General features: G+C 41.4%; 3 protein-coding genes across 4 annotated transcripts; 1 reads left to right on the forward strand and 2 right to left on the reverse strand.

Moving 5' to 3' along the window:
• Nucleotides 1-1,478: 1,478 nt before the first annotated feature.
• Nucleotides 1,479-7,695, reverse strand: LOC106583526 (probable G-protein coupled receptor). Its single transcript, XM_014167811.2, has 4 exons — nucleotides 7,149-7,695; nucleotides 4,075-4,434; nucleotides 3,519-3,679; nucleotides 1,479-3,294 (listed from the first exon to the last, which is right to left on the reverse strand). Exons 2-4 carry the CDS (start codon nucleotides 4,314-4,316, stop codon nucleotides 2,384-2,386), a joined length of 1,314 nt encoding a protein of 437 aa, XP_014023286.1. The 5' UTR covers nucleotides 4,317-4,434; nucleotides 7,149-7,695; the 3' UTR covers nucleotides 1,479-2,383.
• A 134-nt stretch (nucleotides 7,696-7,829) lies between these two features.
• Nucleotides 7,830-13,266, reverse strand: LOC106583527 (uncharacterized). 2 transcript variants are annotated; one of them, XM_014167814.2, is made up of 6 exons: nucleotides 13,114-13,266; nucleotides 12,257-12,438; nucleotides 11,869-12,025; nucleotides 10,868-11,067; nucleotides 10,241-10,466; nucleotides 7,830-8,339 (listed from the first exon to the last, which is right to left on the reverse strand). In XM_014167814.2, the coding sequence occupies exons 2-6, from the start codon at nucleotides 12,416-12,418 to the stop codon at nucleotides 8,230-8,232; spliced, it is 855 nt and encodes a 284-aa protein (XP_014023289.1). In that variant the 5' UTR covers nucleotides 12,419-12,438; nucleotides 13,114-13,266; the 3' UTR covers nucleotides 7,830-8,229. The 2 variants fall into 2 exon arrangements, with proteins under 2 accessions (XP_014023289.1, XP_014023288.1); XM_014167813.2 differs by lacking the exon at nucleotides 13,114-13,266 and adding an exon at nucleotides 12,837-13,103.
• A 34-nt stretch (nucleotides 13,267-13,300) lies between these two features.
• LOC106583525 (ribosomal RNA processing 9, U3 small nucleolar RNA binding protein) lies at nucleotides 13,301-18,197 on the forward strand. Its single transcript, XM_014167810.2, has 14 exons — nucleotides 13,301-13,566; nucleotides 13,673-13,758; nucleotides 13,866-13,978; nucleotides 14,111-14,178; nucleotides 14,488-14,529; nucleotides 14,754-14,880; nucleotides 15,040-15,257; nucleotides 15,347-15,447; nucleotides 15,527-15,661; nucleotides 15,790-15,852; nucleotides 15,991-16,136; nucleotides 16,799-16,878; nucleotides 17,112-17,185; nucleotides 17,730-18,197. The coding sequence occupies exons 1-14, from the start codon at nucleotides 13,486-13,488 to the stop codon at nucleotides 17,842-17,844; spliced, it is 1,449 nt and encodes a 482-aa protein (XP_014023285.1). The 5' UTR covers nucleotides 13,301-13,485; the 3' UTR covers nucleotides 17,845-18,197.

Consider the following 18,197-nt stretch of genomic DNA (forward strand, 5'->3'; position numbering starts at 1 on the left):
AGTGTTGTCTCCGTGAGAGAGTTTGTGTGTATAAAGGGAACTCTAATCCTAGGCTTAATAAGAGTTGTGTCTCATTTTATGCCAGAACACTGTCATACTAAAATGTAGCATTAATCCCTCTGTGTGTGTGAGTGCATGTGTGTTCAATAACCTGTTCCAGTATACCACTCCGCCTCCTCAGCATTGTGTGTGCGTGTGTGCGTGTGTGTGTGTGTGTGCGTGTGTGTGTGCGTGTGTGCGTGTGTGCGTGTTCAATATTCTGCATACACCTTTGCATTGAGGTGACAGTGTTTCCTGTAGCCTGTGTGTCGTCACTAGGTTTTGTCCAGGCGTCAATATAATCGACCAAGGTTATCAACCTCCTTTAAAGGAGAACAGACCGAGACAGAAGCTGCTGGGGTCCAGTGTTGAGTTTCCATCCTGAATACCCTGCCTGTCATTGTTTATTCTGGATACTCCATCTCTGTAAATGTTCTCCTGTAGAAGTGATAGCCATTTCAATATACAGTATTTGCACATCAAAAAGCGGAGCATCATAAACTGTCACTGTGTTATCATGCTTTTAGGATTTTACAACACTTGGCCCTGAATGTAGCCTTAATGAATACCCTGACCTTGTTTTTAAAACTGGTGTGTGTGTGCGTGCATCTGTGTGTGTGTGTACATGCGTGCCTGCGATGCGTGTATACTAGGCTGTGTGTGCGCACGTGTGTGTGTGCGCGCGTGTGTGTGCATGTATTGGTGTGTGTGTGTGTATTGGTGTGTGTGTGAATCTGTTTTGGATATATTTCCTCTACCTGGCTGTCACAAGCTACCCTGAATTCCCTCAAAAACACTGAAGATGCTCCCACTTTCTGTTTTCTCAGGGCATTCCCATGACAACCCAGTCAGCTGTCCGGAGTGTGCAGAGCTGGACCAGGATCTGGAGCTCATTCATATACATTTGCAGGATCTTAATTTGAGCCAGTTTGCTACAGCAGGAAAATAATCCTGTAGCAACAGGAAATTTGAATTATTACGTGGATTATAGTTAATGGACAATTTTGTAGGGGTTGATATATTTTTTGTAAATGGAAATGACAAACTTCAGAAGTCTTTTTCAACCCGCAAATACACTGCATTGCAGGAAATCCTCCTGCAACAGGGTGATCAAATATAGATCCTACATCTGTATCTATCTATTCAACTAATCTGTTTATTTATCTATTTGTTTTTTATTTGTTCGCAGATTCCCATTTTCGTTCAAATCTGGGCCGTGCATAAAGGGGACACGATAGGCTTTTGAAAATGTAGCTCAGAATGTTCTTTTGCGTTGATCACCCATGTCTGTCTCTATCCCACATTATCCCTTAATCTCTCTCTGTGCTGTGTGGGAGTTATAGGGTGAAGTCTTCAGCTCTTCAGCTTTTCATAAATGTGCAGTGAAGAGGACATTATTTTTAGAACAGCATAAGCATAATTTCTTGCAAACAGTTCTTTCAGAAGTTTATTTGTACAATTAAAGCAAAAACAAGTTGTCCATATAGAAAGAAGTCACCTTCGAGAGTGTAGTCTCTGCCATCACCTGTAAAAAGGTAGCCTATTGAATGCAATGTGCTTTCATTTATGATAACGGATAATAACGCACTGCTTTGTAAGAAAGAATATTAAGAATATTGCAATTAAACCTCAACTGAGAACCAAATAGTAAAATTATCAAGTTTGATTTTGTGTAATAGAAATGTTGAATGCTCCCTGTATTGAACATGGAATAAATAGTAAATAGACAGTGAATATATGATATAGTGGAAATACAATTTGTATTGTCTTTCAACTCAAAATGTGTACTGGTAGTTGTGTAGTAGAAGTGGTAGTAGAATATGTACTAATATAGGTGATTGTAATGGTTGGTGGTAGGTAGCTGAATTAGTGTCTCTATTAGTGGTAGTTGTAGCTAGAAATAACAATTCATAATTGAGAAAACAGTATTTTTCAGCACATAATGCACTTCAGTTATATGCTGAATTCTGGACTCATCTCTGGATGCAGAATAAGCTCAATCTAATTAACAAACTAGAAATATCAAAAGAAAACACTCTATTTGTTGTCCCTTCCAAGTGCTGTCTATGTGTGTTTTAAATTAAGGACAGTGTGTAGCTGGTAGTACTGTTGCCACACTGTTACAGCAGTCAACTACAGTAGATGCCAGTGGCATGACATGCGTACAGTATCTACGAGTATTGTTTACTGAACACATTAGGTATCTGCCATGGCATCTTCTGCCCAGTCTTGTCCAGGCTTAACAGTTTTAACTTAACTCTTCTGCCAATAACAGCAGACAGGTACCAGTGTCAATACAGTGACAGTATATAAGTGGGGACCAGGTTAGTATATCAGGGGCGTTTTAACTGAAATCCTCAGGTATCTGCCCAGGTATCCTGAAGCCAGCCGTCTGCTGCCCAGTCTGGTTCAGGGTGTTCCTGGGGCTGGATGTGCAGGTAAAGCTGGCTCTGGTCTCCACCGTACAGCTGGTCCTCTGGAGGAACTGCAGGAAGTTCTCGTGGGCCGAGCCCTCGTGGCTGCTGGATATGGCCAGCTCGATGGGCCGGACAGAGTAGCAGCGCCGCAGCTTACACAGTTCCTCCCTGATCTGGCGGTTCAGCAGCCCGTAAAAGAAAGGGTTGACGGTGAAGGAGGAGTACGCCAGCCAGGTGACGGCCTTCTCTAGGTCGGCAGGGATCTTGGGCTGGTTGTTGATAGTCAGGTGCAGGTGGAAGGAGAAGTAAGGCAGCCAGCAGAGCAGGAACTGGCCCACAATGACCACCAGGGTGAGGGCGGCCTTGCACCCACCGAAGGGCCTGTGGTGGTGCAGCCTCCTGGGGGCACTGCGGGTGGTGATGATTGTGGTCTGGCTGCTGATGGAGTCAGAGCGGTGTTTAGGATGACTGGCCGTCCAGGATGGTAACGGTCCATGCTGTCTAGCCGCCATGCGGGCCACTTTATAGACGTTACTGTACACAGTGAAGATGACCGCAGCAGGCAGGCAGAAACAGGCCACTGTGAAGAGGACAGAGAAGGCCCGGCGGTGGCCGCTGTGGCTCCAGTGCAGGGAGCAGTGGGCGGCACTGATGGATCTCAGGCTGCTGTAGCTGGGCCAGCCGAACACAGTGGCCAGCCCCAGCAGGCCTGAGGCCACCCAGACCAGGACCATGACGGCTGTGGCCAGCTTCAGGGTCATCTTCACCTCATAGCGCATGGGGTGGACGATGTAGTAGTAACGCTCCACGCTGATGGCCGTGATGGTGAAGATGGAGGCTGTAATTCATATCAAACTTTATAAATGGCTACACACAGTACAAAAATCAATGGAAAGTGATAAAAAGAAACAGAAGAGACTGTAAAAAAGAGATGAACATAAAAAACATAACAGTAAACCCATTGATTGATTAAAGGCCATGTGTCCAAAATGGCACCCTTTCCACTGTCTAGGCCTAGTGCACTACTTTTGACCAATATTCTGTCTGTCCCTTGTACTGTACCTGCGATGAGGAACACGTTGAGGAAGACGTACACCTGGCACTCCAGCACTGTGAACACCACGCTGGCGAAGTATGGCGAGTTGGACACAATGCCCAGGGGCATGAGCAGTACGGCACATAGCAGGTCCACCGCACACAGGTGGCACACAAAGACAAACTTCCTGAATTGAATGGAATTAACTGTATTAATCCCCAGAGAGGAAACAATATACACATGATACCTTCACTACAACAAATTGAATTTACTGATGTCTGGTGAAACAAGTAGAATACATGAGATACAGTACCTAAAATATTTCATGAATTAAACTCTAATTCAAGGTATAAGCAATAGAAACAAGGGAATTAAAATCAGTGCATTAGAAAAATCATAGTTCTTATCATGGATCTGTTCGATTATAATCTGGTGTATATTTAACCTGCCTGATGGCCAAAATGAGGACCACAATGGAAATAAATTGTTAAACGTTTTGGGTTATCTGTGTTGATTATGCATTGTGGTTGAATTCTGTTATTAACTGGTAAAAAATAAATAAAATCAAAAAGTACCAAGTACCTGAGGTGCGGGGCCTTGACCACCACCACCAGCACGGCTGTGTTAGCCAGAAGGGCCACCACGTTCAGGGTCACCATGAACAATATCCCTGACAGGTCCTTGAAGTGGGTCTGGGCATTGGGCAAGGTGCCCAGCTGTTTGCTAGGGGCCGAGGCGAAGGGGGACCCCAGCCCCCACCCCAGGCTGTCATTGGCTGTAGTATCACTGAGGTTAGGGGTCAGAGGTGAACCAGAGTGTTCCATAGTTCACGATGAGAGTTTCAGAAGAGACATCATGAGCGTTCCATTAGACCCCATCTTTCACTGTGGTGAGCCAGGTGATTCATTCTGCTCAGGAGTCAAACGGTTATACTACTTTTCCCTGTTGGAAGAAAAAGGACGACGACATCAACGAATTGGGAGTGTTTTTGGGGGATAGTTTTGTATTCACAGTAAATCATTATAGGCCAAGTTTTGTAGGCCATTACATCTTCAAAGACACAATGGTGAAAACAACACAAACACTGATATCAAAGTTCACCATTACAAGAGCCAGCCAACAATAGCTCAAAGTTATTTCCTGTTTGCATGCGTAAGCTTAGTTTAACCCTGTTCTGTTTTAATGATTGCAATGTCCCACTTAATACTGTCAAGGGATAATAACAACAATTGTATGTCAAATCCACAACGGAAGTGACATTTTTCTGTTATTTAGGAATATGTTCTGTTTTCATTTTGTACACTGTACATTATTCCTTGTGTTCACAAGTATCCATAATAAACCCATCTATGTTGTTACTGACTTTTAGTTTCAACACAGTTGATTGGCACAGGTGTCTACCATCTACCCAAAAGCTATGGAATACGACATCTAGAACATTTATAATATTCTATTAGCATATTTATCCAAAAAAAAGGATGCTCTCTCTCCATCTCCCTCCCCTCCTCCTCTCTCTCTTTCTGTAAGAGGAGAGGTGGACAGGGACCTGATCAATAGGAATAATTCATGGAGGAGAGGACACCCTCTCACACTCTCTCTTTTCTCCTCTATCCTTCCCTAACCTTTTGAAATGAGAGATAATGAGCTTGCTTGTTTTAGCAATGCAGCTGCAGGGGACTGACCCTGTTGATTAGTATGAGCAGCTTACCGATCGCTGCAGCTGTACACAGCCCATCTGTAAATCGCCCATCCAACCAACTACCTACCTCATCCCCATATTGTTTTTATTTACTTTTTTTGCTCTTTTGCACACCAGTATTTCTACTTGCACATCATCATCTATCACTCCAGTGTTAATTTGCTCAATTTTAATTACTTTGCTACTATTGGCCTATTTATTGCTTTACCTCCTTTCTCCATTTGAACACTGTATATAGATTTTTCTATTGTGTTAATGACTGTACTTTTGTTTATCCCACGTGTAACTCTGTGCTGTTGTTTTTTGTCGCGCTGCTTTGCTTTATCTTGGCCAGGTCGCAGTTGTAAATGAGAACTTGTTCTCAACTGGCCTACCTGGTTAAATAAAGGTGAAATATATATATATATATATATATATATATATATATATATATATATATTTTAAGTATGTGCCCTGTGTCAACCTGCCTGTGTAGGGCCATGCAACCTCTTACCAGGACAGACTTGATCTCCTGATCCCAGCGACACACACAAAGCCACTGCTCTTCTACCCAGACTACATCAAAAACAATATAGTTCAATGAACACTGTCTTTTGGTAACATGAACACACAACATAGGCCCAGTCACATTGATATTTCCATGCTCCTGTTCAAAATGTTTCTCAGAGCCTGTGGATGTCTGTGTGTTTGTAACTTTGGAGGTAGTGGATTTACTGTACCTCTAAACCTAAATGTCAGGCATAGAGTTACATCAGGTGTGTGACTTCAAAGCAACTTTATCTCCATCCACACAGCTCACATATTATGCCCTTCTCCCCTTTGTGTGTGCCATGATCACACACACACACAGTCACCTGAATCACTGCTGTGCTAGGAGCATCATCCATTTCCCAGAACCTATGACTAACGCATTCTGTTCTGTCTTATTCCCATGTCTTCCAGACTACCATACTAGACTAGTGCTTCTCTACTGATGCTCTCTGCCCCTGAAATCTGCTCTGGTGGCCAGACAACAGATTGGCATGCCATGTTAACTAGGCAAGTCAGTTAACAAATACTTATTTTCAATGACAGCCTAGGAACAGTGTTTTAACTGCCTTGTTCAGGCAGTTTGGTTCAGTGGCAGAACGACAGGGGAAGAACGACAGATTTTTACCTTGTAAGCTCTTGGATTCAGTCCAACGCTCTAACCACTAGGCTACCTGCCGCCCCACAGCACAGGAAGGACTAGTCAGTGCATGTACGGTACATTCTCGTGTGCGTTATGTAAGGATGTCCCCGTTTTCATCCTGTCCTAGTATTAGTCCTACATACAGAATATAGCTTCTCCTTTTGAGGCATAAACTAGGTTTCTGAACAGGCCATGATCAGCCATGCAATAGCATTTGGTTGAATATCACTACATTCTTAGGAAAATTACTTACTAAAAAATATTTTATTTAAAAGTCTACTTCAACAGTATTTTGCCCATCAAAAAGTATGATTTTCTTAAAATGTCTAAACTCGGACAATTGAAAAGGACTGTCAGTTACCGAAGCGCAAGAGGACATTCACAAGTCTATGTACTTGAAAAAGTGATCTAATATCATTTGATTGAAATGAAAACATCTGCCACAAATAAATCACACCTCTTTATATGAGGCATTCTCTTTATGTACCACAGCAGGAAAATTCTAGTTCACATCAGCATACAACTCTTCTAGACTGTTTACTGTATCGATTAAACCTAACGCACTGAGCTCCAGCTAAATAATAGGCTACCTGAGCTTATTTTAACATGTAAGCTAAGAGTTTTCATATATCTAAAATCTAATTACACAATAAGTATCAATAGTATTTATTTCAGTGTATACCAGGCAAAAAATCTAGTTAGTAAATTACTTTAAACCACAATAAACCTTTTTGATTGAAATAATTGAAATCAAATCAAATTTGACATAATTAAATCACAGCTCACCTGACATGAATTGTGTGTATCATAAAATCCTTTATAAAATCCTCCTGTCACACTTTCACTCCATTTGAGTTAAAAGGGTACAACTACCTGAAAAGGTGCTGGTGTTTTCTGTCCAAGTGAAACTCTATTACAGTATGTCTCCAGGCCAGCTGTGGGGCTCTGGTGTCTGGCTCGGGTCAATCAGACAGTAAAACAGGTGCACCTGTTCCTAACTCTACAGACTTCTCTTAGTACCCATCAACCTCTCGAGTTGACCCCAGGGACAACACACTAAGGCTGGCTGCTCCTTCTATTACCCTGGTTCCTGGCAGTCTTGGTCCTTGGGTTGATAAGTATCCCTGATGGATGGATGTCCTGTGGGAAGGACTTCTGGGTAGGACTGGTGAAGGTGTCAGAGAGTAGTGATAGACTGATAGATGTGCAGACTAGGGTCCTCAGAGACAGAACAACTGGCTGGGGGAGGGGCTAGCCATAGGTCACCGTTAGAAGCACATCAACAGAGGATCATTGGTGAGGATGCTTTTGTGAAACCACACCCACCCTCATTGTCCCGCCCACACTCTGTTTCTCTCATCTCTCAGTCAGTCTATGGCTGTGATTCCTCAGCCTACACACACATTCTCTGTCCTCCTCCTGTCCCTCCAGGACTGCCCTGGGTGCTAAGAGTACAGACACACACAGTTAGGGGTTTAACATGTTTTCTTTTATATAAAAAATTGTAATTTAATAGCTTTAGTGAAACCAGATTGGATGTTGTGAGATGAGTGGGAATCAGAAACACATTTATTTAACAGGCACAATCATTATAGAATAATGTGTTGTTAAGGCTACTATGTGAGTGAATCTATCACAAATGTAATCTATAATATGTGTAGTCTACAGTACTCTTAAATCATACAAACAGACAAAGTCAATATCCTTCTGATCAAAAGTAACATCAACCAACTAAACTGTTTAAACACTGACATCTGTTGGTGGAATAAAACATTGCACTTACAGGACAGAATACAGTAATTGCAATGTAAACAATTGTGTGATTATAACCTGGTATTTGGTTATTTAAATTTTTTGGACTGGAGATTTAACGGATCCCAAGTCTCTTCTTCAACAGTTTGTCTTCATTATTTAACTTTGTTCTGACGGCAGCTCGAATCACACTGTAATCCACACCAAACTTTATCCTCACGTGATCTAGAAAAAATATAATTTAAACATGTATTATTGATATCTTTTATCATTAGAAATAAAAAACATGCAGCGCCTTCAGATTCAGATTTGTGTCACTGGCCCACATACAATACACCATAATATGAAAGTGGAATTGTGTTTTTAGACATTTTTACAAATGAATCAAAAATGAAAAGCTGAAATGTCATGAGTCAATAAGTATTCAGTCCCTGTTATGGTAAGTCTAAATACGTTTTGCTTAACAAGTCACATAATACATTGCCGTCACAAACTTTTCCCACATTTTGTTGTGTTACAGCTTGAATTTAAAATTGATGAAATTGAGATTTTGTCACTGGCCTACACACAATACCCCATAATGTCAAAACAACATTATTTTTTTATTTTTTTTTACAAATTGATAAAATAAATAAAAAAACTGAAATATATTGAGTGAATAAGTTCAGGAGTAAAACTGTACTTAACAAGTCACATAATAAGTTGCATGGACTCAATAATGGCAATAATAGTGTTTAACATGATTTTTGAATGACTACTTCATCTCTGTACCCCACACATACAATTATCTGTAAGGTCTCTAGTCGAGCAGTGAATTTCAAACGCAGAATCAACCACAAAGACCAGGGAGGCTTTCCAATGCCTCACAAAGAAGGTCACCTATTGATAGATGGGTAAAAATAAAGAAAAGCAGACAATGAATATCCCTTTGTGCATGGTGAAGTTATTGATTACACTTTGGATGGTGTATCAATACATGCAGTCACTACAAAGATACATGTGTCCTTCCTAACTCAGTTGCCGGAGAGGAAGGAAACTGCTCAGAGGTTTCACCATGAGGCCAATGGTGACTTTAAAACAGTCACAGTGTGTAATGGCTGTGATAGGAGAAAACTGAGGATGGATCAACAACATTGTAGTTACTCCACAATACTAACCTAAATGACAGAGTGAACAGAAGGAAGTCTGTGCAGAATAAAAATATTTGAAAACATGTATCCTGTTTGCAATAAGGCATTAAAGTAAAACTGCAAAAAATGTGCCAAAGAAATTAACTTTATTTCATATATACAAAGTGTTATGTTTGGGGCAAATCCAACACAACACTGAATACCACTCTTCATATTTTCAAGCATGGTGGTGGTTGAGTTTTTTAGTATAAAAATAAATGGAATAGAGCAAAGCACAATCCTAGAGGAAAACCTGGTTCAGTCTGCTTTCCAACAGACACTGGGAGACAAATTAACGTTTCAGAAGGATAATGACCTAAAACACAAGGCCAAATATACACTGGAGTTGCTTACCTAAACCACATTGAATGTTCCTGAGTGGCCTAGTTAAAGTTTTGACTTAAATCAGCTTTAAAATCTATGGCAAGACTTTAACCTAACTAAAGCATTCTATGAATATCAGCACAACTGGACAGTTTTAGTGTTTTGGGAACCTCTCTCTTGTCATAGCCCCACAACCTAAAGAAACATTATAGGAATCTTCAAAGAACAGACTAAATATGTTCTGGAAACATTATTGTAATGTCAGGTGAATATTTTTTGCACCCTAAAAGAAACATTGTAGAATCATCCACACAACTGGATAGTTTTGTGTTTTGGGAACATATATTTTGTGACGTCCTCACAATGTTCTCGCCATACTGTTCCCACAACCTAATGAAACATTCTTGGAACCTTTAAATATGTTCTAATCATCAGCACGACTGGACATTTTTTTGTGTTATGAGAAGATTTGCAGCGAACTAACAAATGTTCCGGGAACTTTCACAAAAACAATTTTGGTTTGCTGGAATGACTTTCCCTTGGGAAAGAGGTCCTCCGACCTCAATGAGACAACCTGGTTAAATTAAGGTTGAATAAAATTGACAGCAGTAAGAAATAGACAAAGTACAGTACCTAGAAGGCCTCTCATGATGTCAGGGGGAAGTTGAGGTTTCTGGGTTTCCTCTTTGGCGATGTTACACCTCCTGCCCTGCAGACTGTGTGTGCCCAGCGTCTCCCTGTCAAACAGCACCATCAGCATGGCTGAGATGTACTTCTTGAAGTCCATGATCTCTGAGATCCCCTTGTACAGATTCCTCTGCACTCTCAGACCCCCGGGGAGGTGGATATAGTTAGCGTCCTGATAAAGTTAAAGACAGAACTGAAGTGTCCATTGTCAGAGAACATTGCAAAGTTGATTTGTCAGAGACATATCTAGCTTTATTTTAGAGAGATACTTTATTTGAATTGCTGTATTTTATGGCCAGCAATGTTTGGATATTGTGTATCTCCTTCCATCAGAAGTACTCCTAGTCTGGTTAAATTAGACTGCATGATGCACTTACCATTTTTTTCAGCTGTAGGTGGAGCATTTGGTCTGGTTTAACCCGGCTAAAGTAATCCTAATGCCATATCTCAGGTCGTCTGTCTGAACCCAGGCAAACATGAGGCTATATACATCATTTTCTTGAGAGGACAAATTGAATGTGACAGTAGCAGCAACTACATTGTAGAATGGCCTGATGGGGGTGGTGACCTCACCTCTACCTCCTGTGACACCACCTGTGACATCTGAACTGGCACGTCCGCATAAGAGATGCTCTGCCCCTCACAGCTCTCTGGGGTGACTGCGTCGTTCACAACATCGTTCACATCATTCCCCTGCTGCCCCCGGGCATGGTCCAGAACAGTCCTCAGGTCATGGGCAGTGTGTCTCATCTGGGTCATCAGGTCATTCATCTCTGACAAAGTATTACAAGAGAGTATTATACACTCAGTTAACAAAACATTAGGAAAACATTCCTAATACTGAGTTACACCCCCTTTTGTCTCAGAACAGCCTCAATTTGTCGGGGCATGGACTCCACAAGGTGTCGAAAGCATTCCAGAGAGATGCTGGCCCATGTTGATTCCAATGCTTCCCACAGTTATGTCAAGTTGGCTTGATGTCCTTTGGGTGGTGGACCATTCTTGATACACACGGGAAACTGTTGAGTGTGAAAAACCCAGCAGCGTTGCAGTTCTTGACACACAAAATCGATGCGCCTGGTCCCTACTACCATACCCCGTTCAAAGGTCAGTCTGCATCATGGAAAGAGAAGGTGTTCCTAATGTTTTATACACTGTGTATATAGACCACTCATGAGCAATTCCCCTAACTGATCAACCTTTTCCAATTTATATTTTCAAGATAACTGAGAACATTGGCAGGTCGTTCATCTCTGACAAATATCAGAAAATAATCAGCAACACACATTTGACCAATGAGAATCGATTATTCAGTCAAGCCATGTTATAAAGATAGATAATCAGCAATCACCCTAACTGATTAGCCTATCCTTTTTCAGTGCATCATTGCAAGATAACGGAGTACATTGACAGTGGTGTTTAAAATACTTGCAGTATCTGTCATGATAAGAAGTCTTTTTAAAAGTTAACACTAACAAAGTTTAAGGTTGACGCCAAAAAATTGCCTATTTGGGTAACTTCGAATTTCCATTAAATACAATTAAGTGAACAATGAGTGTAGTTTTACAACACACCTTTCATCTGTTTCAGTTCCTTCTCAGCCAGCTGCCTGCATCTGCGCTCATATTTCAGTTCTGCTTGGAGCTGATCAATTTTCATCAGGAGAGTTATGGTGTCGGTTCTCGTTTCAGGACTTTGATCGTCTTCTTCCTCGAAGGTGATTGGTTCACCCTGAGAGAGAAACAAAGTACGACACCATTGTGTAAAATACAGTACAGTTACTACAGCACATCAACCATACAGGCAGGATATTGTACATGGGCCATAATCCTTACTGATACTGCAGGGTGGAAAAGTAAGGGGTAAAGTATTCCGTGAAACAAATTAAATTAGATTACCACCACGGGTTACAATCTACAGTAATTGTTAGTAACTTATCATCAATAAAATAACATCTCTCACCTCTATGGGTGAATATCCATCATCTGGTATTCTGTACTTCTCCTCTATTACCTCACCAAAATCCTCCAGAGAATGATCCATGCCGATCTTCATCATTTTGACAGAAGAGCCTGTGTGGACACTGACAGAGTGTGTTGTTGTTGCTGCCCGCTTTGGTGCCATTACTCAGGTGGGCAAACGCCCTGATGAAATATATAACACAGGGACAGAAAATAAGTACATTTGACTAAATACACAAAAAATATTTTCATCAGGTCTTGAGCACTATAATTGTGTATTTGAATAAATAAAATATAAATATTGAAACTGTACATTACTTTCTTCCATCAACTTTTAAGACCATTAGCTTCACATTGGGATTATATTTAAATAGGTTATTACTACATTGATGATGCTGTATGCGCTGCAATAACGTTAGCCACAAAGAGACTCATCTCTGTGGACGCCATATCAGGTCCTCTACAGGACGTGAGCTCTGCGCTGGCAGTTTTTTGGCATTTTCCAATATTGTACAAATTAGCCAATTTCAAGCAACACATTACATATTTTAACACATCATATTACAGCTAACGTTACCCACCTGTGTATTCAATTTCGTTGCTGAGATCGCAGTGAGAATGGATGCAAATCTTTGTCAGTACATGGAAAAGTACTAGCTGGTACTAGCTAGTAGCTAGAGGAAGTAGTACTGCAGTACTGCGGTGTATTTGGTCGCATTAAGTATTTCAGTGTGTGCTTGATGGCAGTGAAAATATATTAGATTTTTTTAATAAAACGAGATAATTCCATTTTTTTAGGTTTGTGCTTAACATGTAACCTTAATGTAAAATCATTATTTCATCCTTTTAATTACTTACTTGGTTTAACTACGTTCTGGAAGGAACCATTTGTCAGGATCACATCTTTAGGGGAATATTTTTCCCCTGCACATGTTTCCTTCTGAGCATGGCAGGCCTTCTCAGCCAATAAAATGTAGACTTTAGTTCCTACTTGCTCGAGGATCCAGTGAGATCTCTGTATTTGTGGGCGGGACAAACAGATGCTGCAATATTATCCAATCAACACCTCCATTTCAAAACGTGTGTCTGTGGTGTCTATAGTTTGGTTGAATCAGAAGAGAGAGAACCCATGTGGGTCTAATGTTGATTTGCGTGGACAAAATGTGTGCTAACTAGTGTAAAGATTGTTTTAACAGTGCTTCAGAGTTAGTCAATCTAAAGAATCTAATCATGTCGTCTTTCTTTATAAAGAAAAAAGGAGCTCCAAAGGTTTTCAAAAAGAGCGAGAATTCAGCCGGTTCAAAACGAAAGGTAGGGAGGTAGTTAGCTAACGTTAGCTAGCTATCTACGTAACTATTACAATGATGGCTATATTAACTTTCTTCTGACATGTGATGCTTGTGTGTTGGTGGTTTAGAATGATGGAGACACGGGAAACAAACTCAAGAAGAAGCTCAATTCAAAGCACAATGATGAAATCTCCAGCGACTCTGAAACGGAAGGGTAGGCTTACTCAGTGTAGTTGACTGGCTTCACAGTTTGTTCGCCAACTAAGATAACTAACTGATTTTATTTTGAGCTGTATGAGTTTAAACAATATATTTATGTAGCCCCGCAGTGCACAGAAAAAGGAGGGCCAATGTCGAAGAAGAGTTTGATGAGACTCCACAGGAAAAGAAACTACGATTAGCCAAGCTCTACCTTGACCAATTGAGGGATGAGGGTAAGGGGGTAACGTTAACTAGCTACTGTAACTATTAATTGAGCTGTGCTAAATTGTTTTCTTTAACTTTATATTTAAGTGCTTTTTTGGAATCTGATGCTTCACTGTTCTGTCTTCATGTCGTATCAATAGAAGAAAAGAAAGCAGAGGAAGAGTCTTTTGAGACTGACCTGATAGCTGGAAGACTTCAAGAAGAAGTGGTAAGTGTACTAGCTACAATTTGCAATGCTGATTATAAACTGGGTGGTTAGAGCCCTGAATGCTGATTGGCTAACAGCCGTGGTATATCAGACCTTGTACCACTGGTATGACAACATTTATTTGTACTGCTCTAAGTATGTTGGTAACCAGTTTATAATAGCAATAAGGCACCTTGGGGGTTTGTGGTATATTGGCCATATACCATACCCCCTCATGCCTTATTGCTTAATTATAGCCCTAATATATATCACAAGTCCTTTTATGAACATGGTATTGCCCTCAGAGTGAACAAGTTCTCTTTTCCTCAGCTTGAACAGAAAGGAAAGCTTCAACGGATGGTTGCAAAAGATGTGAGTATCTTTGTTGGGTGTCTCCCATATAAGCACTCTGTGCATGTCCATCCAGTATCCACACAGTATGAGTTTTCTATGGCCCATAGTGAGCTGTGTAACACCAAGGCTGTGGTCATTTTGTAGGGCACATTGAAAAACAGTTTTTGATTGGACCTACCCATTTCTGTCCACTTCAGTTTTGTGCCTACTAAACACAACCCCTATGTTGTCATGGTTTTCAGCTCCTGCCACCAGACGCGTCAGAGATTTGTCTGTTGAGAGGCCACAAGCTGCCAGTCACCTGTCTGGTCATCTCTCCTGATGACAAGCACATCTTCTCTGCTGCCAAAGACTGCTCCATCATCAAATGTGAGTCAACATTATATTTATTTGTTTACTTCTCCAAAATAATCAAAGATAAGTTTGATGTTGTACTGAAATAGACTGTGCAAAATCAGTCCCATGCTGCCTGAAATGCAACAGTCAAAGTGAGCTTACTTATTCTCCCATTTTCTTCTGTAACTGCAGGGGATGTAGAGAATGGTAAGAGACTGCACACAATAGCTGGTGGGAGGAAAGGAACAGAGGATCGCCATGTTGGACATACAGCCCATGTCCTGTGTATCTCCATATCGTCGGACGGCAAGTACCTGGCAACGGGAGACATGAATAAGTTGATCATGATCTGGGAGGCAGCAACATGTAAACACCTGTACAAGTTCACAGGACATAGAGGCCCTGTGTCGGTAAGCTCTTCTTGCTTTAAAATGTGCTTTCTTTTAAATTCTTATTTTTGTTGCACCCTCTCTCAAACTGAGCCATCTATTCTCCACAGGGCCTGTCTTTCAGGAGGGGCACCCATGACCTGTACAGTGCCTCTCACGACCGCTCCATCAAGGTGTGGAACGTGGACGAAAACGCCTATGTGGAAACCCTGTGAGTAGCTGACTAGTAATATCTGTGTGTTTCTTCAGGTTGGCATGAGAATTGTGTTTTATTGACTGTGTCTCCCTAGATTTGGTCACCAGGATGTGATCACGGGGCTGGACAGTGGGAGTCGGGAGCGCTGTGTGACTGCAGGGGGGAGGGACCGCACTGTGAGGGTGTGGAAGATTTCCGAGGAGTCCCAGCTAGTGTTCCATGGCCATGAGTGAGTCTTCCTGGACTCCTTTCTCTGTATTAGTCAGTCTCACAACACTGTATAGTCTCTGTTGGTCCGTGAGTGTCTATTATCCTTGTGTGTTAACCTATTGGGATGCTCCTCCCACTCTCGCTCAGGGGCTCCATCGACTGTATCCAGCTCATTAACGAAGAACACATGATAACAGGTGCTGATGATGGGTAAGTGTGGCTTTAAACTCAACTAGGTGTCGCCGTACTCCACATCTGTAGAGGTTCTGCAACCACTTCTCCCCAAACGGCACAGGGTGTTCTATTACAAATGTTTTCATTAGTCAAAAAAATATTTATCTTCCTCAGTTCCGTCTCCCTCTGGAGTGTGAACAAGAAGAAGCCCCTCAGCACGGTGAAGGCAGCCCACGGTCGGCATGGCGACTCGGGGCTGGAGCAGCCCTACTGGGTGGCAGCCGTGGCAGCTCTGCAGAACTCTGACACCGTAGCCTCAGGTGCCAACTGCTGTGCGAGTCACCAGCTTTATAACACGCATCTATACACACACACACAGCACTGCAGAACTATTGACACTGTAGCTTCGACTGTGAGTCCTCTTCACCAGCTTTGCTATACACCGTCTCATCTATACACATCTGTATACATCCTGTGTGGGTTATTAGTAATGATCAACCCCAAACTTCCACCTCTCCTTGCTATAATGCGTACTGTAAACCTATAGTGTGATGCTCTACATTAGTGCTCAATCCTTGGTCCTATATTCCTCCATATTTGGACGGTGAAGCTACATTTTGTAAATTTGGCTCTACTCTAACAACCAAGTTTGTAGAGTCAAAAGCTTGATGTAGTCATTGCGTGCTAGGAATATGGGAGCAAATACTGAACTTTTGACTACTTTGTCCAAATTCTTATGGAAAAACAACTACTTCAAATGGGGGGGAGCGAGATGCATAAAGGGCTGTAATTTCTAAACAGATAAATGTATTAAAATACTGTACTGTCTCCTCATATAAAACATTTGATCTCAAATCCAAAATGCACAGATTTTAGCTTCACTGTACAAAAAAATATGGGGGGAGTGTATTAGGTGTTGACCGCTAATATTGACCTGCCCAATTGATGATGCTGGAATTTAATAATTGTTGTCACTTGGCAGGTTCACACAACTCTAAGGTGCAGCTGTGGAAGTGTGGCCAGGGGTTCCGTCACCTGGAGCCTCTCTTCAGCATCCCTGTGGTAAGCAAGTCCCAGCTACACTGCTCCATACCTAATACATCCATAACTTGCGTTGTATTCAATCATTGTGTAGCATGACAATGTGGTAAACTCCATTTGGATGTCATTCAGACATTACACATTCAGCCTATTTGTATAGGCCTATGTGTATGATCAACTGACTAGTACAAGTGTTCTGCACTAAAACATCTGTCTTGTCACTAAAGTGTTTTCTGACTGTCTCTCTCTTGTAGACTGGTTTTGTCAACAGTCTGAAGTTCTCCAGCTCTGGGAAGTTCCTAGTGGCAGGAGTAGGACAGGAGCACAGGTATGTACCCAGCTACTTACCTGTCATACAGAGATACAGCCCAGAGCGTACTTACTCTCATTATGCACTCATTGCTGACTGATCAAAAGCCTCACTATATTGATCATATACTCTGGGCCTACCCTTTGAGTTAAGCCTGTTTTCAGTGTTCTGTATGAAAGTAGTTGCAATGAGGACAGGTGCCCACAAGGTGGCACTTATTTCACTCAAATCCTAAGACTCCCTCGACTGCTTGGGGCAGTGATGACAATACCTCCTTCCATGTTTTCTAATTACAAGATTAAATGGCTTCTTAGACTGCGTTCACGTGCTAGTTGGAAATTCGGAAATGTTAGACTTGCTAAGTCGTTGTAGACAGAGGATCCCGCGTTTCCCACTTGGGAAGTATCAGAATCAACCAATGGGTAGATCTACGCAAATAACTTGCATTCATTTTAACTCGGACACGTACTTATATACTGCATCATTTTACTCATAACTTTATTCATGAAATATCTGTTTTGTCAATGTTCTTTGTTTTTGTTAATAAAGTCTTTGTTGTCAGGCTTGGTCGGTGGTGGAGACAGAAGGAAGCAAAGAATGGACTCTACATTATTCCTCTGAAAAGACAACAGCCAGAGCAGGAAGAGGTCCAGAATGGAGAAGAGAATGGGGTTTAGTTGATCTATGTATGCCTTAGCCTGTGTATGAACATTTATTTGGATTTTGTAAATTAAATTCTTTACACAAATGCTATTTGTATTACCATCTATCAATTAACTGCAGTAAACAGTTTCTGTTAAGGGGGGGGACAACTTTTACAAATCTCAGTTGAGGACTAGAACTGTTTTTGTGCTCTGCCTGCATCTCATTTCTGTGTGCAGATGTGCTCCGATTCTGAGTTAAGCGTGCTTAAATGGAACGTAATTCCCTTTTTATGCACTTCACTCTGTGTATTTTGAACTTAAGCATGAGATAAGTGTGCTATTTGTTTTGGATGGAGAGTGAATAAATGAAGGTGTTTCTACAGGTA

Source organism: Salmo salar, chromosome ssa22 (assembly GCF_905237065.1).
Source record: "Salmo salar chromosome ssa22, Ssal_v3.1, whole genome shotgun sequence".
Taxonomy (NCBI): domain Eukaryota; kingdom Metazoa; phylum Chordata; class Actinopteri; order Salmoniformes; family Salmonidae; genus Salmo; species Salmo salar.

What these genes read in the sequence shown, in the direction of transcription:
- LOC106583527 (XM_014167814.2), bottom strand. Translation starts at nt 12,418, where the DNA reads ATGGCACCAAAGCGGGCAGCAACAACAACACACTCTGTCAGTGTCCAC. An exon ending in ATGGATATTCACCCATAGAG is followed by an intron (nt 12,026 to 12,256) that starts GTGAGAGATGTT and finishes TTTCTCTCTCAG; the next exon opens with GGTGAACCAATCACCTTCGA. An exon ending in GGAACTGAAACAGATGAAAG is followed by an intron (nt 11,068 to 11,868) that starts GTGTGTTGTAAA and finishes ATACTTTGTCAG; the next exon opens with AGATGAATGACCTGATGACC.
- LOC106583525 (XM_014167810.2), top strand. Translation starts at nt 13,486, where the DNA reads ATGTCGTCTTTCTTTATAAAGAAAAAAGGAGCTCCAAAGGTTTTCAAA. An exon ending in ATAACAGGTGCTGATGATGG is followed by an intron (nt 15,853 to 15,990) that starts GTAAGTGTGGCT and finishes TATCTTCCTCAG; the next exon opens with TTCCGTCTCCCTCTGGAGTG. An exon ending in CTCTGACACCGTAGCCTCAG is followed by an intron (nt 16,137 to 16,798) that starts GTGCCAACTGCT and finishes GTCACTTGGCAG; the next exon opens with GTTCACACAACTCTAAGGTG.
- LOC106583526 (XM_014167811.2), bottom strand. Translation starts at nt 4,316, where the DNA reads ATGGAACACTCTGGTTCACCTCTGACCCCTAACCTCAGTGATACTACA. An exon ending in GTCAAGGCCCCGCACCTCAG is followed by an intron (nt 3,680 to 4,074) that starts GTACTTGGTACT and finishes CATTCAATTCAG; the next exon opens with GAAGTTTGTCTTTGTGTGCC. An exon ending in CAACGTGTTCCTCATCGCAG is followed by an intron (nt 3,295 to 3,518) that starts GTACAGTACAAG and finishes TATGAATTACAG; the next exon opens with CCTCCATCTTCACCATCACG.